The 14,686-nt window shown below is 55.3% G+C and overlaps 2 protein-coding genes across 2 annotated transcripts; one reads left to right on the forward strand and one right to left on the reverse strand.

Annotated features, from left to right (window-relative positions):
* Positions 1–783: 783 nt before the first annotated feature.
* BESB_027420 (uncharacterized protein) lies at positions 784–4,385 on the reverse strand (the record flags this gene model as incomplete). Its single annotated transcript, XM_029361416.1, has 6 exons — positions 784–1,698; positions 2,422–2,525; positions 2,780–2,852; positions 3,274–3,320; positions 3,821–3,891; positions 4,330–4,385. 6 exons carry the CDS (start codon positions 4,383–4,385, stop codon positions 784–786), a joined length of 1,266 nt encoding a protein of 421 aa, XP_029215316.1.
* A 4,895-nt stretch (positions 4,386–9,280) lies between these two features.
* On the forward strand, positions 9,281–12,168 carry BESB_027430 (DHHC zinc finger domain-containing protein; the record flags this gene model as incomplete). Its single annotated transcript, XM_029361417.1, has 6 exons — positions 9,281–9,867; positions 10,479–10,601; positions 10,883–11,096; positions 11,367–11,450; positions 11,830–11,943; positions 12,163–12,168. 6 exons carry the CDS (start codon positions 9,281–9,283, stop codon positions 12,166–12,168), a joined length of 1,128 nt encoding a protein of 375 aa, XP_029215317.1.
* Positions 12,169–14,686: the final 2,518 nt, after the last annotated feature.

Raw genomic sequence — 14,686 nt, forward strand, 5'->3', positions numbered from 1 at the left:
AGCTCTCAGGAGCCCTTTGGTTTCAGCATCGGGAACGGTCGATTGCAAAACGTTTTCACACGCCTCCTCCGCTCACGGAAAGGCAAGAGAGAAGCATTTACACGACAGATCTCTTCGAAACCACTCGCCGGGAAGCCTGTGCCTCCGCGGCTCCTCCCCGGCACAGTTGAAACTTTCCACGCAGCTTTCCAGCTTCGTCACGCGAGAAGAGGGGCTGAAACAGGATGTGAAGTTTCCCCTGCGCACTGAGCAAAATCGCGGTGCGGCGCTGGTTTGGTTTCGAAGTGTGGATTTCCTTCTGCTGTTTGACGACTGTTGTCTGGGGAGTATATCCCCCAGGAGTTGGCTGCTGGTTGGATCTGAGGCTGACTGGATCTCAGTTCTTTTTTGTTTTTGCGAAGGACGAGAAAGGGCAGATTCTCGCGCTGACTACCTAGACGCACAGCCCGAACTTGGCTTTGACTTCGGGGCTAGGGATCATTGATGGTTTGTAAAATGGAAAAGTGAGGGAAGCTCCACAAAAGAAACCCAACGGGCGAGAGGGCATACCGTACGGCTGGAGGCCCTGACTTCGAAAGCCTCTTTCAATATCAGAGCATCCCACAAGCCTCAACAACTACTGCATGCTGGCGGAGACATGTTTCCTTCGAATGCGGTATGTGCTAAACATGCTAAACGAAGCGAATCCCAGCCTCAATCCTTTTTTCTGTCTCGCATTGGCCTTCCGGGGGGCGAAGGTGCGACGAAGCAGCTTCAGTGAAGGCAGGGACGCAGACGAGCCCGTTACTCGCGCGATTCGCTTTTCTTTTTGCTCTTCTTCTCGCCAGGGTCGCAGTCTCTGCTTTTCTTCTTCTTTTTCTTCTTCTCTTCCTCGCCTCCGTTGCCTCTGGGGCTGTCTTCTCCCTCGCCCTCTGCCTTCTTTTTCTGCTTTTTCTTTTCTCCGCTGTCAGAGTCGGGCAGCGCCTCCGCGGAGCTCTCGCCTTTATCTGCTTTTTTCTTCTTTTTCTTCTTCTCGTCTCTGCTGCTCGCGACCGAGCCTGCCTCGGATGCGTCTCCCCCTCCCTTGTCCTTCTTTTTTTTACTTTTCTTTCTGCCGTTACCCGGCTGGCCTTCTGCGGGAGCCGCCGGATCGCCTGCCTCGCTCCCTGCCTCTGGGCTTTTTTGTTTCTCCTTGCCGCTTTCCTCCCCCCCGCTACCGTCAGTCGACGCAGGCTCGCGGGACGAGGCGGCGTCGCTCGTCTTCGCCCTGTTCTTCTTCTTCTTTCCGTCGTCCTTCGCTCGCGGCGTCGGAGGTTCGCTGCTTTCTCCGTCGCCGGCTTCTTGACTCTTCTTTGCTTTCTTCTGTTTCTTCGTCCCCTCGTCGTCGCCTCCTTCTCTGGGAGTGCTGAGCCCGCTGCCCGCCTCCGACAGTCCAGCTCGATCGTCCTTTTTCTTCTTTTTCTTCCCGCCACTCTCTCGGCGCTCGGCGCCTTCGCCAGCCGTCGCCTTTCCGCCGTTTTCGCCGTCGCCTTCAGGGCCGTCGGTCGCGCGCGGCGACGACGGCGCGTGCTCGTCTCTCTTGTCGTCCTTCTTCTTCTTCTTTCTTTTGTCTGAGCCCTGCGATCCCTGCTCTGCAAGCGACACCGTGATGTGCTCCTCCGGCCCAGCCGCCGGCGAGCTGTCGCTGACGGGCGAGGCTGGCGCGTCCGGAGAGAGGGCCTGCGGCACGGAATCCAGAGGAGGCGCACGGCGTGCGTGATGGAAAGCAAACGACTGCGGCGCTTGCAGCGCGGAGGAATGGCAGCCCGAAAGCAGGCACCTTCGTCGCGAAGCCAATCTTCGAAGCAAGATTGAATCCGAGAAGAACTACGTGGCGAGAGGCGCGATCACCGGCAGCGGAGACGCACACGGCTCGCTGCTGCAGCTCGAGGTGTGCTTTGTTTCTTTATGCCCCTGTGACCTGTCGAGTTTCCATCCGCATGAACCGCAGCTGCGCGGTTCAGCTTCGCGCGGCTGCCGCGGCTGTCAGCGTCGCCGTAAGCGGAAAGACTTGCCTTCGATCGGAGACCCGCAGGCCGCGTGCGCAAGGGCGCAGGGCGTGGAGGATGAGAGCCGAAGAGCAAAAAAGAGACAGAAGGCCCTGAACTGAGCGCGCGCTTGACGCGGTCGGCGACGACGCTGGGGTCTGGCCATCGCCCAACTGCGAGCTTGGAGAAGATGCACTGAGGAAAGGAAAAAAGACACAGTGAACCAGCAAACTCTCCACAGCTTCGCGCATGCACCTCGCCGCTCTCGGGTCTCCAGGGGGGAAGGAGGAAGGGGAAAGCTTCTCTTCCAACCTCGTGCGGTCGAGCCTCCGTCACGAGTGCAGCCGAAGCGGCGTCTTGAATCTTAGCGGCAAAGAAAGGACAGAGAGCCCTCAGATGAAAGCGCGCGTCTTACCAGCTTCTGATTCGTGAACGGGTTGTGAAGATACACCTCGAAGGCCCCAAGTTGCGGATACCGGAAGCGCCGCAGCACTAGGCCGGCGGCATCCCTGACCACGTCTGCGCGGAAAACGACATCCGTTCACGCAGAAGGCAGACAGCACGTGCGATATATATATTTCTACATGTATAGATTTTCTAAGGCATGGCGGTGTATGAGGAGAGACCTACCGATTCTCCGATGCACATGTGTTACACGTTCCAACACAGATACAGCTCTATACATGCATGTAGCAGCAGACCTGAGTCTGTGTCTAGGATGAGTATAATTAGACACCGCAATTGGCGATTGGCTCGCTCAGGAAGTGCCATACAGAAGTGGCTGCAGAACTGATCTTCGAGGAATCGGTATTCGCCGCGTCGCCCGACGTCTGGCGGAGGATTGACCTGACATGAGCGAAGCACAACCGCGCGGTCGCCGTAAAAAGCCTGCCTGGTTCTCGAGCAGAAAGCCACGCCATCAGTTATGCGTAGAACGACTTCAGCCACGGAATATGGAAAGACGTGTGCGTGCTGCGCTGAGAGCGGCAGACCATTGCAGGGTTCGATAAAGATTTCCCTCGAAGAGAGATGGCGACTGGAGGGCGGACTGGCGAGACACCTAGACGGCACACAGCGCTTCCAGCGCCGCCACATGGCGTGAAACCTATCTTTTCTGAGGCGATGTGCAGAGGAATGCTGATCCGCGGTGTAGACATACAAGACAGCTGGCGCTCCCCGTGAAGGTGGGAGGTTGGCAGTGTGTATTACCGGGTTTTTCGTGCGCGTCTAAATCTGATGAGGACGAGATGCTGGAAAAAAGGCTTACCAGAAACACAAAATGCTCGTCTACCACCTCCGCTATGGTTTCTTGGACTGTGCGGACACACCGGAGGGGGCACACACGCACCACGACAGTGAAAGGGGAGGAAGAAATCTGTCAACGAGTGAGTCACGGTCGAATGAGGAGGAGGTACTGAAACAGGAAATACGCGGAGGAGGTACTGAGGGAATTCCACGTGAGTACACCATACAGAGCCGCACAAGCGCGCGGAGGTGGTGTGTTCTCCGAAAATTGGAGCCAGCGCCGTGAATGACGTGTTTTATGCGTGAAGGCGTGGTGCATGTGACAGCGCTAGCTTCCTGGAGTCCCGCGCTTTCTGCCGGCCGCGCTTCGTCCGTCTGCCCACGCCTAATTCCTGCCTCCTTCACAGCAAAAGTGGAGGTTACTTATTCAAGGAGGTCAGGATAGACCACGGAAGGAGGGATATTTGAGGACTTGGAGTCTTCTGTGCTCCTTGCTCTTCCTGTCCCCTCTGAAGAGGGCTTGTGCGGTCGAGGTGCCTCCGCTTCCCACGGCAGACTGCCGATCTTACCGTGCCTTGCGTACTCTTCGTATTTGCGGCTGTCGTGATGCGTGCAGTGAAGGTGATCTTCGCAGTCGACGCTGAGGACCCAGAAGCAAAACGGGAAGGTTCGGCTCAATGTCTGTCAGAAACGACGCTTGTTTGAGTGCCAGAGCGTAGGTGCATCCTGTCTAGCCGGTGGCCGCTACCCATCAACGCTGTAGACAATGGATACGTGCTGGCAGTGGCGTGTGGATCTATGAGGTCTGTAGTACCGCCGAACTGAATATTGCACCTCTTGACGGTATTCGTCAGCTGGATGAGAGCGCCTCAGTGTGAAGCGTCGTTCTCTCTGGACTTGACACCGGAGCGACAACCGATCACCCGCGGAGGGGCGAAACTAGAAGGCTCGCCTCCTTCTCGGGGTTGTTCTGCGAAGTCCCGTTTCCCCGTTATGCTGTTCGATAAACCCTTCCCCATGGCCTGCCTTTGCACTTCAGGAAGTGGGGTCTCCTGAAAAGCACGTTGGCAAAGCTCACCAGTGTTCGATTTCGATTGTCAGTCTGTTGTATCGAGAAGGGGGTGTTGCGGCCATGGTGAGGCTTCCTCCGCAGGAAAAACTGGTTAACAGAGTGAGAGACTAGCGGGAAGTTGGCAGACAGTGCGTAGCGATGACGGGTTTGAGACGAGCATGCAAGAGGAGCAGAGCAGAGGGACGAAGAGCTCCTTTCCATTCCGAGTGCGTTTCACACAGGCCAGGCTGGCGGTTGTCAGGCTGAAGCTAGTGACGATGAGTCCCTTTCCGGCTTTCGCAAAACAATTGCGAAGCTCCAGTGGAGTTCGAGCGAGAGCGACGTAACGGTTTCTATTCTTTTGTATGAACGGATTGTGCGACCATACTTTAGGCCCGTTCGTTCTTCACAAGAAAACGGTCGCGCGGCTGCCGTTGAACCCAAGGGACCGCAAGCCAGACTGGACTGCTGCACCCCGTTTGAGGCAAGATTTCGTTACCCTCTGGTCGCCGGAGAAGAGACGCCAGAAAGCTTAAAAAAAGTACGGACTCGCAACAGCAGTTCTTGTTGAGCCACCATTGTTACGGACAGTGGAAACCGGTAACGAGTATGACGGTGTGAATAATACGTCGTCGTAGGTTTCATATCCATGATACCTGGATCCTTGTCCGGTCAAATGCTTGAGATGCCGCCGTGAAAGGCAAGCAGAACGAAACGAGAGCACGCAGGTGCAGAAAACTAAAGAGCTCGTCTTGGTGTCGACCGCGATTACAGCGTTGCAAGGAGAATCGCTTCAGTTCAGAATGACCACCTGTCCTCGTTCATGGAGTCCTGAATTTCTCGCTTGCTTCATGCCAAGTTTCCCCGAGAGTCGCTCAAAGCAGGCCTCGAGTTGCGTTTCCATTTTGGTCGCAAGCTACTGTTCAGTGCATGTCGCCCCGTGATACCGGAAAAAGGGCGAAGGCGCAATAGCTACGTCGAGACTAGATTAGAGATGTTTCGCGCCGAAACTCACTCAACTTTACGCGTAATTCGACTAACAACTGGGCGCAGTCCATCATTCACTGTGGCGGCGAGTGATATGGCAAAGACTAACTCTCTATAGGCGCCGCCCTGGTCATATCATACGCACTGTATGATTGCCCTGTGAATGTTTCAGACAAAAGCCTCAGTGCGCGAGGATTGCTCAAAACACTCGACTCCGTTGCGTCGTTTCAAGCAGCAGGGCCCCGCGCACTGAAATACATGGACAACGCTCACATGCACCTCTGGACGACCATTACATTTTCGTCACGACAAGCGTCTGCGGCTAAAGAATGTACGCGTCCCACAAGCCTGACATCCTACTGCTCCAGTAGCTCGTAAGCGACTGAACTCACCACACACATATTCCCCTGCGTCCGTTTCCCAAGGTCCTCGCTCGCGGCAGGACTGGGCAGGATTGAAGCTGATCGACTTTGCTCTGTGTCGGCGTTCGAAGGGGCCATTACTAGCGTGGGGGTGTGTCGTCGTCCACAACTTGAGATGCTCTATCGCGATGAGTCAAGCAAAAGACGGCGTGAGCCGCGGCTATGAAACGAACATTCTTGTGTGCATCTTACCGCAGTGTCTACATAAACACGCCCCTCTGATGGTGTTTCCTGACCTGCACACAGGAAGGATCCTACCCCACTCATGACGTGAAGTACGTCCCGTGCAATTTCACGGTTTGCTATGTAGAGTCCAGCGCGATACGTATACCGTTAGCGGCGAGACTCAGGATCTTGGAAGCCTATACGGTTGTTGTATGCCACACAACAGCCTAAGGAATCCTAAGCCTTTCTGGGCGTACGGCTAAAACTGATGATCCACTGCTTCAGCCTGCTCTTGAAGAACCGCGACATAGGCACTGCGGCAGCCCCTCTCCCTGCGAGTCCTGTACGCGTCCTTACTTGCGTGAGTTTTCTGAGAAACAGCGGGATGCAAATTTGACTACGCTAGGAAAGATAGCAGCGCGGTGCCTTTCCGCAAGAAAGATGCTGCTTTCCGGGGCGTACAGGTGTCAAGGCGCTAGACACGCGCCTAATCGTTCGTTGTCAGCGATGCCTTCGTGTAGTGCAGAAGGCCGATCTTCTTTTTTCGAATCAGCCTTCGAATCAACGAGAGACATCAACACGAGAGCTGCTGTTTACGCTCGAACATAGTGACTGTTCAAGACGTATCAGCACGAAACTTCTGTGCGGCAACTCTTGCCTTGTTGCGGATCCATATGCAGTTAAAAACTGCACAGTTCGATGCTTGCACTCCCAGCCGCTGAAACGCTGTTCGTAAGCACGTAGCTATGGTGCACGACTACTAGCGTACGTGAGAGGAACTCCCAGACGAGAGGCGCCGGCCTGTCCAAGCATACGCATCTGCCTCAGAGGAGCTGCGAGATCCCTAATTGAGCCAGAACTTCCATTCAGCAGACCTACTGGCGCAGGGGAATGGTCGGGCTGAGCTCGCCCCGGCACGCTCTCCACGGAAACTAGATTGCTCACTGCCTCCTTCCCTCGACTCAGTGGAACGCTGAAAGCCTCTCACCCCAGCTTCGGGAATTTTACTGTCCAACTAAGGCTCCGCACCTAGTGGCATGCCCTTCGACATTCCGGTGGCGTGTCCACGCTAGTGGTCCAGACAGACGTGCAGGTGGCTGCCACAGTTTCTCGTTTTTCAAAAATTGCATTGAGCAAAGCAAGATTACACCGTCCCACCGAAGCTAGACGAAGAAGTCGCCGGCCTCCGCCAGACGCGGACCCGAAAGCGTCTAACCACACAAGTTTCATAATTCTCGGAAAAACCATGCAGAAGTTTCGCTGCTGGCATTTCCCCGGTGACCGCTCCGTCAATTTGACTCAGATTCCCACTGTTGGCTGCGCGTAGCTGACAGAACCAGCACCGGACGCTAAACTTTGAGCCGGACGCCTCGAGAGGGCACACCGCCAGCTGTGGTAAATTGAAAGGCGCTTAGCGTAGGGGCGCGCGCGCTCGAGCGATTTTCTGTCCGCTGGGTCCGAGCTCGGAGGGACCTTGCCGGTCTGTGGCGCATCACCCTTTTTCCACTCAAAACTCTGTTGTTTTTCGCATGGACGAATTATCACGTGCGCGATCGTGGGTGTTTTGCAGCGCCATTTCGATCCTGTTAGACGTTGATACCGTTTTCGCTCCTTTCGAACTGCGCGCTCTGGTAGACTTAGAAGACACTCTTCAAGAAAAGGTGACGAGCGTGTCCGCCCCCGGTCCAGTTTGAGCGCGAGAGAAGACAGTCCGCGCATCCGCTCAACTGGGCTGGAGCTACCTCTCTCATCGGGCTGCTATTCATAGCGTACTCATTTTCAACTTAAAATTTTCTCTACGTCTGAAATGCCTTAAAATTAAAACTGCACAGGGGGCGTGAAGTGGAGAGACGACGGAGAGAAAATGATCTTGCGGTTCTGTGGTGCCAGCGTTCGCGCTATTTTGCTGGATAATTCCTCGTCCGCGTGCCGACATTCCGTAAGGTCCTTCGCTTTTCTCCTTTATACGCGCGCGTATTTGAACAGCGTTCGACCATCCGCTCTGCGATTCTTTCCATCGTGTTTTTAATTATATCTCTTAGGGTCTGTTTCTCCTTTTTACACATTTACGCTGGGGAGTTTTACAGTTCGCCCTCTTACTGCAGCATCTTGGACCAGGGAGGACTTACGATTGAGTGCCGTGCCACTTTTTTTTCGCCCCGGGTGCGTTGAGAAAACCAGGGAGGAACGGACCTTCACTCCCGCCTTCTTTCCCTCGTTCTCCTTCGTGACTTGCAGGCCGCTATCGGCTGATCCAGCCTTCTCGCGGACTGTGTTTCTAATCGCGAATAGCGTCTGTGCAGAGTGTCTTTTCCTTCGTCTCCGCACAGACTGCTCCCGAGCGTACCAGTACTCGACTAACTGTGTCTCTGTCCACAAGGAATCCTGTTGGCTTCCTCCTTCCTTGCATTGAAGCTCTTCTTTTCCACTTTCTTCTCTCGGCCACCCTGCGGAATCGCTGCTTCGAGCGGTGTCCTGTATCAAACTCTCTACAGCTTGCACAGCCGTGTCTTCTTTTAGATGTACGTACACATCGACTCTGCGTAATCAACTCCAACGTTACACGTGCCTCCGGACACTTCCTCTGTCTGAACACTTTCTCAAATCGTCCAGTTCCAATTTCGCTTGCCTTTCCCCTCATTCGTCGCAAATTGTACCTCCGTAAACACAACGTCCTCTTGTCTACTTACGATATCACCTCGCCGTCCATGTCTTCCTTCGTACTGTCCTTCGTGCAAGTCGTGTGGCGTCCGCCTTCATCTGTACCGATAACACAGCGTTTTCCTCTCTTCGAGCCTCCTCTGACTGCATACACTCCCCTAGTCTGTTCTGTGGTTCCTCCTGCCAACCCGTGCCCGTTTTGGCTCCTAGCCTCGTCCACGCTCCTCTCTTCGTTACGGCGTCGCGTGCCCAGAATCGTGCCTCTTTGAATCGTTCATCGCCACCGTGTGGTGGGGGGACCCGTGCCAGAATTTGCCCGCGTTGGCTGCAGATACATCGGAGCAACGTGTTCGCGGTCACCGGTCGCTGCCGTCCGCTCTCATTTAACGTCCTTCAGCTTCGTTCACTCATTCCAGCAAGCTGTTCACAGCGGCTGTGCTGCGACGCCGCCGCACGAGACCACACGCTTTTTCCATTCTGTTCCGTCTCATATCCAGTGTGTTCATGCAAGTGTTCCCGAAGTGTCGCCTTTATTTTCCTTTCCTGCAGTCCTGAACGTCTTGTCTGGAGGTCTCTCTGTGAGATTTCGTTCCCGCACCTTCGCGACCGTGGCGTTGGCTCTGCCGTTCTCACTCCTGCCGACGACCCCTTCCCGTTCCCCCCGATTCCTCTTCTCCCGCCTCTCTTCCCCGTTTCTCGCACTTCTCAGCGACTTCAGCCTCTTTTTTCCGTGCGTCAGTAAAATGTACGCGCACGGCGTCAGTCCGCTGGCTCCGCCCAGCCTGTATCAGCACCCGGAGGGCTACGCGCCGGCGCCTGTCGGGTCGCCCGCGCATGCACCGCGAGGCTCGCCCAAGTACGCGAACGGCGGGTCCGCGACCCCGGGCCTGGTGACCCCTACGAACCGCGGCGGGGTGCCCGTCGCCACGAGTTCGCACAGCTTTCCGCCGTCGGCTCCGCCCGCAGCGGGCGGCCAGCCCCCTCCGGTCGGCGGGACGGCGCCTCCGAGTCGCAGGGGCGGGAACGGCTGCTTTCTGTTTGCAGTGATCATGCTGATCACGTTTCTCTACTTGGGCTACGTTTGCATTCTCCTGTACCCACTGCTCTGGCCCGAGCCGTCCGTTCTCGGCATGACGCTCTTCGCCGCCTTCCACGTCTGCTTCTGTCTCCTCCTCGCCGCCTTCTTGAAGGCCGTCTGCACGGACCCCGGCCGCGTCCCGGCTAACTGGGGCTTCTACATGGGCGACGAAAACAAACGCAGGAGATACTGCAAAGTCTGCAACGTCTGGAAACCCGACAGAACGCACCACTGCTCCGCCTGCGGCCGATGGTAAGCCGCGAGACGCGGCTCTTCTCTGCGGATCCGCCCGCTGTCTCCAGTGGCGCCGTCTCCTGAGTCCGCAGAGGGTGCGGAGACGCGAGGACGCGGACGGGAGGGAGCGGCGAGCGCCATGAGAGTCCTCGCGCATTTACGCGTTTCGCAGCGCGGTCCTGGCAACGAGCCGCAATCCACATTTTCTCCGGGGGATATCGCGCTTCATCCGGGGTTTGCGGACGCAGAGGGCGGCGGAAAGCTGCAGCGTTCCGAGTTGCGACGAGATGAAAACTCGTGCCGACCGGTTAAGAATGATGCGTAGACCGCTGACAGACTTTTTTGCGATGCAACCACGAAGATGAGCCACAGTTTTCGCTTGGCGTCGGGGTGTTGAGGCAAGGTCACGCTTGTTTGAGCATCGGACGCTTTTGGAATTTTTCATCTACCAGAGACGCTGACGCCAGTACGACGCGGCAGATTCGCACAACGTGCAGCGCATGTTTATAATATGGATGGACCTGCGGTTGCAGGCCTGGCTGTAGAGCGGCGGTAGTCCTGGGGTATATGGAGGGCGCCGGTCAGGTCGCGAGCAATCCCAGGACGACTTGTTTCTCTTTTCTTTTCAGCGTGCTGAATATGGATCACCACTGCCCGTGGATCAACAACTGCGTGGGCTTCTACAACCGCAAATACTTCATCCAGCTCCTGGTGTACGCGCTCGCCTGCCTCTTCTTCATCTTCGTTCACGGGTGAGAAGAAAGACAAACATCGGATCGCGAGCAGTTTCGTGTGCGTGATGGGCCTTTCGGGAGCACCTACGCGTATGCGCTTCTCTTCTCACAAACCTCAAGGTGAAGAACCTAAATCCGTGTCTGCATCAAATCTACAGGTGCAAATACATATCTACATCATATATGTATACTTCCTGTAGACTGCCAGTGCTTCGGAACTCAGTGTCGTTGTTTGACGCTCAGTGTGCAGCTGTCCGTGAGGATTTCATTCCCTTCTTTTCGGCCTGTGGCGAGTTCAGGTTTTACTTCATCTTTTTGGAGAGCGTCCGCACCACGACGCAGCGCTACCCGACGTCGCCGACGCATGCGCACGAGGGATTCCCGGATATGCCCGAAGCGTCCGCGCTGACTGTTTTGAAATACGTCTACGTCTGCCTCATGCTCTTCTTTTCTATGGTTCTCATCTTCGCCCTGATTCCGTTCTCCAGATTCCATTTGAACCTCGTTTTGAAGGTGCGTCGCCTGCGGCTAAATGGATGCATATGCGTTCGCAGGGACTTGCGGCGTGGATTCATACGCAAACGCGCGCGCCTCTTCTTTGTGAAATCTCTCCATTTGTGCCGATATCCTACATCAATCTACCTATCCGTATATGTCTTCCGATTTATCCCGTTTATCTGTATCGGTATATGTATAGGCATATATATATATATATATATATATAGGAGTTGTAAGCATGGCGGCAACCTTATACTTCCTCTCGAAGACTTTTTTTGGCTTCAGAACTCGACGACGATCGAGAACATGGACGTCGCGAACCGAGACCGGAATCGCTACGACCTCGGCGTGAGCAGAAACATTGAACAGGTACGCAAAACTCGTTTTTATTGATGCGAAGGTTAACATATGCTCCGCTGTGCGATCCGCAGTCCGCCACTAAATTCAGGAGAAGCGTAGTAGCATCGAGGCGCGCGCGCGTTGTGCTGTCGCACGTGTCTTCCAAGGACCGTAGTCGCTTTCTGCGTCGTTAGACGGCACTTTCGCAGGGTTGTGAGGTTTGAATGCCTTCGCAGCTGTGTGCCTGGCAAGCGCGTCGCAAATCTGTGTATGCGCACATGTCTTTCTCTCCACATCATGCATGCCAAGACGATTGCTTTTACGGAGAGTCTTTTGGAAATCGATTGGGCGTGTGGGGAAGTGTACCTTTTCCGTCAGGCAAGAGCGTCGAGTTTCTCTTTTTTCTTAGGTTTTTGGAGCGAACCCGTGCTGCTGGATGGTTCCTGTCCAGTTCGCTGCCAATCGCCCTGTGGGCGACGGCGTGCGCTGGAATATGCACTACATGGTCGCGGGAGAAGATCAGGTACAGAGCAACTCTCTGCGCCTGAAACCACATTTCCACTTCAGTTTCGAACGGAGATCGCCTGCGTCTGCGGCGATCACTTTTTCCAGTCACTTTTGCGCGGTTTAGACGTCCGTAGAGGCGATCGACCTTCGCGCGAGATGCATGTCTGTCTTGCCTGTTTCTTTCCATGGCGGTCACTCTTGTAGAAGGCTCTTTTGTCTTCCTTGTCTGCTTCAGGTCTAGAAAAAGCTCGCGGTTCGCCAGCTCGTCTTCGCATGCGCTGCTGTCGCCTCTAAGCTCGCGGAACTTGGACTCTCTGTGCACCTTTTGAAGAAGGGCACCTGGGGGCTGTCGTCGTCTCGCTTCCACCGCATGCCAAAAGAGAGAGACAGCCGACAGGCCGGCGGGCGGCGCCTCTCGGTTCGCTCGTCTATCCGAGGACATGCGAAGGCGAAAGCGATCCCAGCTCTTCGCAGAGTGCGCGATGCCGCTGTCGCGCGTGTTGTCAGCCTCGAGGCCCAGTGACTCGAATTGAAGGGAGGGAGATACGCGCCGGCACCAGGCAGCTGGCGCTCGCTGTTTCACCAGCTGTTCGCTTGACGGTGGGGTTATTTCGTTTTTTGCTTCGTCGCGCTTCCCTTTGCGGAAAAGGAAGGGATTGCGCGCGCCACATTAGTAAACGCGGAGGTGTCGCGGCGCGCGCTCGCTACGTCTCGCTGAACAGCGGACGACGTTTTCTTTCCGCCGTTCTTGAGGCTGGGATGCGACGTTTAAATTCGTCTCTAGACGAGCCAAGAGGCGTGTGCTGACGCCTAGCTCACAGGCGGCCGCCACGGGACTTCGCACTCCGCCGCTCCATTTCATACGCATCTGTGGGAGACTCGCCCACTGGATGTCTCCTCTGCACACCTATCAACGCATTTGCACACTCACAGCTCCTTCCAGGCGCCTGCTGTGCGTCTCTGGGGGCATCTGGCGGTGTGCAGAGCAAGCATAACTTTATGTCAACTTGACATTTATACTGTGGACGCGCCTTCGCAGCTACATGTGTGTCTATGCATAGAGATATACATGTATATATATTTTGGTTCCACTTCGAGAGGCAGGCGCCTGCAGATCGAGACGCATTTCGCTCGAATACCGTTTTTGGTTTGGGCCTTTTGCCGTTTCAGCGTGCTCCTGCAGCGGTGCCCAGCGGCAGAGGTCGAACAGGGTCGAAAGGAGACTGAGGAGGCTCAAGTTTCACAGCTGGGATCGCTGGAGGCCGCATCAGCGCGGCTGCCAAGTTGAATCGATGGGGGGTTTCCGGAATTGCGCGAAAAAACGGAGCCAGAGGGGAGAGGGACGAAGGAGCAGCTAAGCTGCGCAGCCGTATATAAGGCGAAGGGAGGGGGAGGGGGGGGAGTTGCGCGGAGGGCGGGGAGCGAGGAGTGTATGAGGCTCGCAGGGAAGAGAGGGCTGAGGGGAGATTCGAACGGAGAGAAGGAAGCCTCATCTTTCTGTCCAGGGCGTGCCCTCGGGGGAGTGAAACGGTCGGGAAAGCAAAAACAGAGTTGAGACTCGAGGCACGCATAGGTTTTTTTTACGCTACTGCACTTGCAAATTTGCAGTATGACTTCGCTACGACTTTTGCGTATCAAAGACTATGAAGTACCACGCGCCACTGCGGTGGAGGAGACATCGCAACGTCTAGCTATAAGTAAATGCGCGATCACCGAAGGCAGTGAGGCAAACAGCGCACACAGAGTAGCCCCCTACTGTTTTCAGACTCATCCGCAGAAAGGCGAGAAAGCCTTTCGTCTTGCCCCGGCACCGGAGCGCAAACACACGGAACCGGCGTGAACCACCGGCAGAAGCTCTGGAACATGCCGAAAAAGAGCGAAGGAGACGACACTTTCTCTCTTGATAGGCTTGTCCGCGTATGCGGCGAGTGTCAGTTTGCTTTCGAGACTCCGAGTTACCACTAGAAATGACGGCTTCTCCGCTCGAATAGAGAAACCGCTTTTGAAGAATAACCTCCTTGTCCCTGCCCACGCTAGCCAATGTGAAAAGGAAAGAATGCCTTCCACGTTTCCGCGTGAACGCGAGACGTGTGATCACCGACGTATTTCTAGCCACACTGGCTCACCCTCATTTACCCATACACGGGTCTCCTTAGCGAGCGATTGATTTTTTTGCCGGCGTCACAGCGTTTTTTTCCAAAAGAAACAAGAGATCGCGAGCTTCGGGGGAGAGCAAACGGACAGCTTCAGCTGCAACGCAGGAAAGCGGCCGCTCGTCCCTCCGTGTTTCCGCCAGTACTCGAAAGCTGGGTAACAATTAATTAATTGAGGCGTGCCGCAAGCCCATGTAGCCGCTCTGCAGTCTTCGAATGGAACGGGGAGACGACAGCATTCCACGACCTGGAGAACGGCGGAGAGTGTAGCTTACGCATAAGCAAACCTGTTAGGGTTGTCCGCGGCGTGTCTTCGTAGCGGCTGCGAAAAACAAATCCCTTTCCCACAGTCTGCAGTGATTTTTACATATATATCTCTATGCGTATGCGGAGCTGGCATCTTCGAGAGTTTTTCAAGGAAACAGGTCTCTCTTTTGCTGAGTCCCACGCTTGTGTCCCTCGCGTTTATTCTCCGACCAGTCGTACGAATTTGTGGACGACCAAAGGAGTAATATTTTCTAATCAGGGCTTAGGCTGCACCGGAGCCTGCGGACCCGAATGGATAGGCTATCGGTTGGCCGTTTTCGTACTCGATTTGATGAAGAA

Source organism: Besnoitia besnoiti, assembly GCF_002563875.1.
Source record: "Besnoitia besnoiti strain Bb-Ger1 chromosome Unknown contig00015, whole genome shotgun sequence".
Lineage (NCBI taxonomy): Eukaryota > Apicomplexa > Conoidasida > Eucoccidiorida > Sarcocystidae > Besnoitia > Besnoitia besnoiti.